This window comes from Nelumbo lutea, chromosome 1, assembly GCF_056320005.1.
Source record: "Nelumbo lutea isolate HS-2025 chromosome 1, American lotus-T2T, whole genome shotgun sequence".
NCBI lineage: Eukaryota > Viridiplantae > Streptophyta > Magnoliopsida > Proteales > Nelumbonaceae > Nelumbo > Nelumbo lutea.
Genome location: NC_142684.1, coordinates 113,622,638 through 113,630,855, shown reverse-complemented (window position 1 = coordinate 113,630,855; position 8,218 = coordinate 113,622,638). Strand labels below are relative to the sequence as shown.

Here is an 8,218-nt window from a genome sequence, read left to right as displayed (position 1 = left end):
CCACTTTTAGAGACCAAATTCAAATTAGATTTGAATCTGGTAACCTCCTGATGAGATAAGGAGTAAGTTAACTCTATCTGCAAAAGGATTAAGATTATCCCCTATCCAAATACTGATTTGGATTGGGATAACTCTTAAAAAGGAGGTTTATTAATCAAGAAGAAATGAGGAAATTTCGAACCACCTTGAAGAGGTGTAGGATACCTCCTGCGAATTCAGATTTGATCTGATTCATACTCTCCAGAAAAACAGAAAAACAGTTCAGCCTTTTGTTTTGGAAATCTCCTCCTGTCGCCGTCATCTGCCTTTGCAAGATTAGATCTTTGCAGAGAAGAAAGTCAAGAAATCTGTTTTGAATCAGTTTTACAAGAAAGACTGAAAAGGACTCAGTATTTAGTACTCCTGAGGATTCTTGTGAAGGATCCAGTGTGTAGGACGCACCCTGCTGGTTCTGTTCCATTCACAGCTGTGTCATATTCAGCAGGAACGTATCTTGGAGCATTCTTTGGGCGTGAACACCAACTTTAGGAGATACTGTTTCTCCGAATCAGGTATATTCCTCCCATTTATCTTTCGGTACAGATCTGGTTTGATTATGGTTCAAGTAGGATCCTTGAATACTGTATTCTAAATTTAGGGAATTTGATTCCCAGTTGAGAGAAGGTAGGAAATTTTTGAAATTCGCCCACCCATTCCACAACCTTTATGGCGTCTATTAGATGGATTCTACCATTCTTTCAGGTATATATGCAAGGAGCTAGTTCTTCAAAGTAATAAGTTCACCCAGAGATGGTAGATGCAACAAGCGCCTCAGAAGTTCACTACATTGATTCCAAAACATCTTTGTCTTAGGCCGAGGGGAAACACATCCTCACAATGGTAAGACCCCATCATGTCAAGGTGACGGACATTCTATAGTTGGCTAAAATCCTTTCCTTGCCCCATCAAGAAATAGAATGAATAGTAATAAGATCAAGATACTGAATGCCAATTGCTATATTTGCAGTTACTATTCAACAAATCAACACAGAAAGAGGGACTCTTCCTCATAATTATAAACATGTATTACTGTTTAAGTTACACAAATGATACCAGGATATGCAGTGCTGAATACCTATATTCCTTTTGATTATCCATGTCGCAGAAATAACCTATAAATAAGAAGCAAGCATCACTCAAAACCTCTTTTCCTCTGATGCACACCTGTACGGTCATCTACTCCCTATAAACTACAACACTTTCTGATATCAGTAATGAGAAGTGATCTTTCCACTCATTAGGGCTAGCAAATGGCATCAAACCGCCAAGTATTGGTAGAAACAGAAGAACAATAGCATAAAAGGCAAATCTTCGCATAGAGTACGGCAATATTGTCTTAGCTTCAGCTCCGGGGGACACAGAGATGGGTCCATGCAGGACAGAAAACAAAACTGAAGTACAGATATTTGCAAAGAAATGCAGCAGACATAAAGCTTCCCAAAAGAAGAGCCAATGGTATCCATTCCCTCCTAATGTATCTATACAAAGCTTGCCCACAAAACCACAGAAAACCCCTAAAAGCAAGAGGATGAAAGTCACTGGCATGACCTGCTTAGAAGTTGAAGAACGTTGCAGAAGCAAATAAGCAATTGCCAGAATCATTAAAATACCAAACAGCATCCGGCTGACAACTATAACCTGGCATCTTAGCATTTGTAGGCCAGAATTGAAAGATGAAACTGGCTTAGGGACCCACCAAGATTTAGACTCCTGAAACAAAATAAAAAGATAATCAACATCTTATAAGCAAAAAGAAAAATTGGGAGGAAGCATAACCTGGGCGTCTATCCACCATGGATGACGTTGCCCACAGTCTGTCATCCACTTAAATGCATTATGTGCTCTGATTCAATTAAACTCAATTCATGGAGAAGTGAAGCAACTGTGGGTAAGCTACAACCCAGTCAATGCGAATGTGATGGTGGCTATTGTATATTGATTGGAAGAAAAAAAGTTATCAGGAGTGTACAACAATTTATTCTTATGCAAGAGAGGCTGACATTGTACCAACCTTGGACACCTTTAATCAGTTAGAACTCAAGAACAGGAAATTGTACCAACCTTGGACAAAGGTACACATGACTCAGTGGCCTCCATGATCCGATCATAGGAATAAACATAAGCCCCATATGCAAGAGAGGCTGACATGATAACAAGACCAGCTACAAGACAATCTATGCACTTCTTGAGCAGCTCTGCATGCCTTGTTTCTTCTAATTGGTTCTTAAATTTCTCAGCTTTGAAGGATGCTTTTGAAATACCCATGGATAATTTAAACCTCTCTAAACGATTTGAATCAGAGTTGAGAACTAGCTGTGACTCTTTCAGTTTCATACGTTTCATAGTTAGACCTATCTCAAATGCCTTGAGATCATTAGAACGAGCTTGCTCTATGACAGACTGCTTAAAGGTGCTAACCATGGACTGATTAAAACCAGAACCCATTGTGCTTGATGAAATACAAGCCAACTGTTGGTTTGTTTGTCCATGTAGTATGAGGTCCTGGTTGATAGATTCTGATATCACACTCTCTTGCATTTCTTCAACAGTACTGAATGGTGCTTGAGGTGGGATGGCTTCAATATGGCAGTTTTTCATGTCACAATCGCTTATGGGATCTTGTTTATCGAAAGAATCAGGTGGTACCATTTCTTGATGACAATTTTGTAATCTTAAGTTGCAGTCGTTTCTTTCCTTATTGTGAGATGTTTCATTGATCAACTGTAAGGTCCTCAGGGTGCTCTGAAATGATTTTCCAAAATTCTTTGCAAAACGGTCAAACTTGTACCCAAAAGCCTGCACAAAAAACAGTCTGTACAATGAATACCATATGTATGAGTGTCTAGAATGATCTAGGCCATTACCCAATGTTGGTTCCAGCTATCTGGGGTTTTGGGAGGGGCAGACTGGGTACACAGACGTACAGTCCTAACCTTTGGCATTTTGTCGCACAAAGTGGCCACCCTCAGATTCCAACCCACATTCTTCTCACGCTTGCCAGCCTGAGATTTTACCATTACACCAAGTAATGGCCCCTAGCATCTAGAATGATCTGATATATCAAAAAGTGGCAACATAGTAAAAATGTGAAAACCAAATGAAAAATTAAGGAGTTGGTGGATTGTCATATCCATCTCTCCCTAACTCTACCAAAAAAATAGGATGGATGAGTCAAAGGAATCTGCCTTACATTGGCTAATGATTCTTTCACTGCCAGCATGAAAATCTGCATTGTCATTCCATGTATTGGAGTCAGTTATCTCAACAAAGTTAGAACTAACAGATGGAAAAAAAGTGGAAAAATATGAAGTGGAAAGGGCAACCAACAATGATGGTAGGATTCACCTTTTAAAGCAACAATAATTTCATCAATCTGGATAGGAACTGTGATTAAGCAGTTCCTATAGAGTCAACTATTCAGACCAATGTAATATTTGGAGAACAATCCAGAGGTGGTACACAGCCCCTAACCAATGACCACAGACAAATTTGCAGGAAGCAGAAAAATAAATGTTAGTGTTGGAAAACGTGGGGTTACTGGTTCAGTTCTGAAAATAGAATTGTATATATTCCTAGGATTGTGGAAGGATTGATTTCTATTTTCTCTTCTTTCTATTTTCTCTTCTTTCTATTTTCTTTTCTTTCTATTTTCTTTTCTTTCTATTTTTTCTTTCTTTCTATTTATTACAGTAGCTTACTGTATAAATATGCCCATTGGCAATAGAATGAAACACATCAGTATTCTACCATTCCAAAACATGGTATCAGAGCTCTAGGTTTGTCAACCTTGAGATTTTTTCGGCCTTCATTGCCAGTTTTTTGTGTTTTTCTCTTCTAGCCTTCAGTGTTGATCTATAACCAGAAGTGTTCCTTTATTCTCCTTTCCTACTAGCCTTATTTTTCTTCCATTAAAAATGTCCAACATGACTGCAACAAGTGCTCCCGTCCAAACCGATGAATGAGCAACAAATTCTCATCCTCACACTGGTGATTTGTAGAATATTCAGACAACATATAGACTGAATGGCCAGAATTACTTGAAGTGGTCACAACTAGTGCGTACCTATTTGAAGGGAAAGGGAAAAATTAGTCACCTCCTTGGAACAGGACCAAGGTTGGGCGAAGAGGACTCCATGATTATGTCAAGGTTGTGGAGTTCAATGATACCCGAGATCAGTGATACTTGTATGTTTCTTCCCTCTGCAAAGGCTATTTGGGATGCTGTCCGACAAACCTATTCCAAAGCCCATGATGCTGCTCGTGTTTATGAGGTCAAAGTGAAGACTGTGGCGGCCAAACAAGGGAGCAGGAGTGTTACAGAGTATGCAAATCTGCTGCAAAATTTATGGCATGAGCTTGATCATTATTGGGTTCTTGAGACAAAATGCACAGATGATGTGATCTTGGAGAATTTTATTGAAAGTGATAGGGTGTATGATTTTTTGGTCGAACTGAATGCTGAATTTGATCAGGTCCGAATACAAATTCTTGGAAAAGAAGAAGTGCCTCCATTGAATGAAGTCATAGCCCTTGTCAGAGCTAAGGAAAGCCGTCGTGGAATCATGCTTGAGCCTAAAGATCCCGAAGGCTCAGCCATGGTGGCAAGCGAAGGAAGTTACAGTGGTTCAAAGGGTGAGAACAATCACAACTTGGCTCGTGACACAACCATCTGTGACTCAAACGATAACCTCTGGTGCACCTATTGCAAGAAGCCCAGACACACGAAAGATCGGTGCTGGAAACTTCATGGGAAACCTCCCACATCCAGCAAGGAATGAGGAAATCGAGGAGTTTCAAAAGGAGTTCAACAGGCCCATAATGTCTCCACAACCCCGCAGCAAGAACACTCAAGTCAGGGACCATTTAATGTTGAAGAAATTGAAAGGCTAAGGTGCTTCCTGAAATCCTTGAAACCAGGAAGTGGTTCTACCTCTCTTGCTCTCTCAGGTGAGTCTTTATCTCTAGGATTACATGCCTCGGCTAGTGTTTTTCCATGGATTCTTGATTCTGGAGCTACTGACCACATGACACCCTCTTCACTACATTTTCTCACCTATACACCCTATCCTAGTAATAGAAAAATTCCTGTTGCTGATGGTTCTTTCACCACAGTGGCAGGGATTGGGAATATTCAAATTACTCCATCCCTATTACTTAAAAATGTCATTCATGTTCTTAAGTTATCCACTAGTCTTATCTCTATACATAAACTCACCCAGGATGTGAACTGCAATGTTGTGTTCTTCCTTACTTACTGTGTATTTCAAGACCAGGTTTAAGGGAAGAAGATTGGACTTGCCAAGGAAAGAGATGGACTCTACTACCTTGAAGCAACCAGCAAATCATCTCACATTGTTATGCATGTCACACACGAGTCATTCTTATCTACCTCCAATAATGATTTAATTTGGCGTCATCATTTCCGTTTTGGTCATCCTTCATTTCCTATTTTAAAAACAATGCTTCCTTCCTTGTTTAAAGGAATTGATGTTGAAACCTTTCATTGTGATGTTTGTGAACTTGCTAAGCACAAAAGGGTTTCTTTCCCAATCAGCAATAAAAGATTTTCAACTCCTTTTTATTTGATTCATTCGGATATATGGGGCCCTTCTCAAATTCCCAACATTACTGATTCCAGATGGTTCGTCACCTTTATTGATGATTGCACTAGGGTCACATGGATTTTTCTTCTTAAATCTAAATTTGATGTGGGTACGATTCTTCCCAACTTTCATAACATGGTCCAAACTCAGTTTGGTGTGAGAATTAAAAGGTTTCGATCTGATAATGCTACAAATTATTTTAATCAGAATTTGTCCCCATTTTTTCAGAAAGAAGGCATTGTGCATGAACCCTCCTATGTTAATGTTAGACAGTTTTGTATGCCCTTAGCTTCAATCAAAATTGATGTACTTTATGAGTTTATTGTAAATGAATAAAAGTGCATATTTGATTCATGTTCCCTTGGTATGTTTCTGTGTAATACCCTTAAACTGGACACTTATTGAGACTCGTGTTAGTTTAGAAAGTTCACAGCCAGTGGGTCGGTCTGGGGAGACCTATCCTGACAAGGCTGACACTGTGGGGCCATCAAGTCGGTTGAGGTGGCTTGTCTCAGCTACCGGGGTGAGACCCCAGGCACATACAGTGTGGGATTAATTGAATCTTTGAACTGGACCAAATTTCCAGTATTGCCCTGGACCTTGGAGATTGATGGGCAAAACTGGAAAGCTACACCCGACCCCTAGACTCGATTATGATACTGCACTAGGTGTCGGATCGGGGTGTCTTTGATGTACCAATCAGTGAGATTCTTAGCGGGGGTCAAAACTGGGGTATGTTGGGACAATCCGAAAATTCATCTGAGTGGGTGATCATAGTGACAGGATCAGCCCCTTTGTCGGACAAAGGTAATGATCGGGGATGCACTCTCACTGTTGGAAACCAAGACTGCCGGCAGCCGATTTCAACTGTTGAGATTTGTTTTGCAAAGTATATTTTATATGAGATATAAAAGTATATATATTATGGTTTCTAAAATGTTTGCAAAAGGTTTTAATTCCCGGGATCCATATAAGTGGAGAGTGCAACACTGTTCCTTGCAGCCGAGGGAGAGGTCCTCTCTTGTTGGGCAGTGTAAGATCATTATGGGCTGAGAGGTTAAGTGTAAGACCATTGAGGATAATACCTGATGGGCTAATCTTGCATCTGCCCACAGTCCCTGGGTGTTACAAGGTGGCTTGGCCCAGGGACCACTTAGGGTAAGTGTTGGGCCCATAGAGTCCATTTGATGGGTTTCAAGGGGTGCACTGTCTTTAACAGTGTATTCGACCAGGCCTTGTAACAAAGGCTGGGCCGAACCCATGCGGCTGATGTGTAGATCTATGCTTGGGTCCCACGCCATACAAGGAAGCCCAATTGGGCAGTAGTTTGGAAGGTTAAGTGAGCATAAGCTTGATGGGCCTAAAGCCCATTTCGAACTAGGCTATTTATTTAGTTAATTAAAGGGGCAAATTCTGAGATGGATTAACAGATAGGATAGGGTCTTAATCCTATCCACTCAGAGAGTCCAGGTCTGAATGTGATTTAGATCTAGAAACCTCCTAATGGGATTAGGATAAAGCTAATCTAATCTGCAGATAAGATAAGGGTTTATCCTTATCACTAGAAGAGAAGGCTGATCCAAATATGATTTGGATAAGCACCTCCTAATGGGATTAAGAGCTGATCTTTTATTTTTAACAAAAAGAAGGAGGGGGCGGCAGCCTTGAGAGAGAACAAGAAACACATCAGATCCTCTTTAGTGCTGAAATCAAGAAGAGAGAATTCTACAACCTGCGAATACTCTCTTGCCGCCTCCCTGCTCTTGTCGCACTGTTTGCCAGTTCGATCTCCAGCTGTGGGAGAAGTCAAGCTTGGATGTTGACATCAGTTCTTTGAGAAATGATTGAAAAGGAAGCTGTGCTCACGTTCCATTCTACTGTTTCTTGCGAAGGACAGAGTTTTTGGGGAAGAACACTGCTGATTCTGCCCCATCCTGCACTGTGCCATCTTCAGTGGGAACAGTCTTTGGATCCTTCCTTGGGCGTGAACACCTTCGTTGGGAGATATTACTTCTCCGTATCAGGTATTATTCTCTCCCATTCCTTTTAGTTCAGATCTGGTTCATAAGATGATAGGGGCGTCATAGACCGATGTGGGAGGGGCTTCACCAGAAAATGGGAACTGTCTCACGGTACCTTGGCGTTCACGAATATGATGTGTAAGCCCTCACTGGACAGAAAGGTTTACCTGAAAACGGCTCTGAACCTTGTCTGACAGAGGCCAAAGGGAAAACTCATATGATGAGTGGATGTGATCCTTCACAGAAAGGTGGTGGGGTTAAGCAGCTGAAACAGTTGGCTCCATGCACCCTATGTGATTTCCCATATTTCCAGAGACAACCCGTAGTCTCCGTCACTGAAAGAGGAGGGAAATCTCAAAGACGAATAAATGGAAATGGATTGTAGATTAAAATCCATATCTATGAAATGAACATGAATCAAATTAGGTTGTGGACTGATGTTTGCTCTTTTATCAGAAAATGGCAAACGGATCTTTTGCAAAACTGCTTGATGACAACAAGTTGAAGGGCCCAAACTATGCTGACTGGTACAGGAACCTTATGCTGGTCCTAGCT

At 40.8% G+C, this 8,218-nt stretch overlaps 1 protein-coding gene across 1 annotated transcript in view; it reads right to left on the bottom strand.

Moving 5' to 3' along the window:
* Positions 1-978: 978 nt before the first annotated feature.
* Positions 979-8,218, bottom strand: part of LOC148876891 (protein CPR-5-like) — a 29,372-nt gene continuing 22,132 nt past the window's right edge. Inside the window, exons 3-5 of the mRNA XM_088976319.1 lie at positions 3,230-3,265; positions 2,101-2,835; positions 979-1,749 (exon numbers count right to left, since the gene is read on the bottom strand). Of these exons, the coding sequence (XP_088832445.1) occupies positions 1,216-1,749; positions 2,101-2,835; positions 3,230-3,265 (1,305 nt within the window). The 3' untranslated portion in view covers positions 979-1,215. The remainder of the gene's footprint in view (positions 1,750-2,100; positions 2,836-3,229; positions 3,266-8,218) is intronic.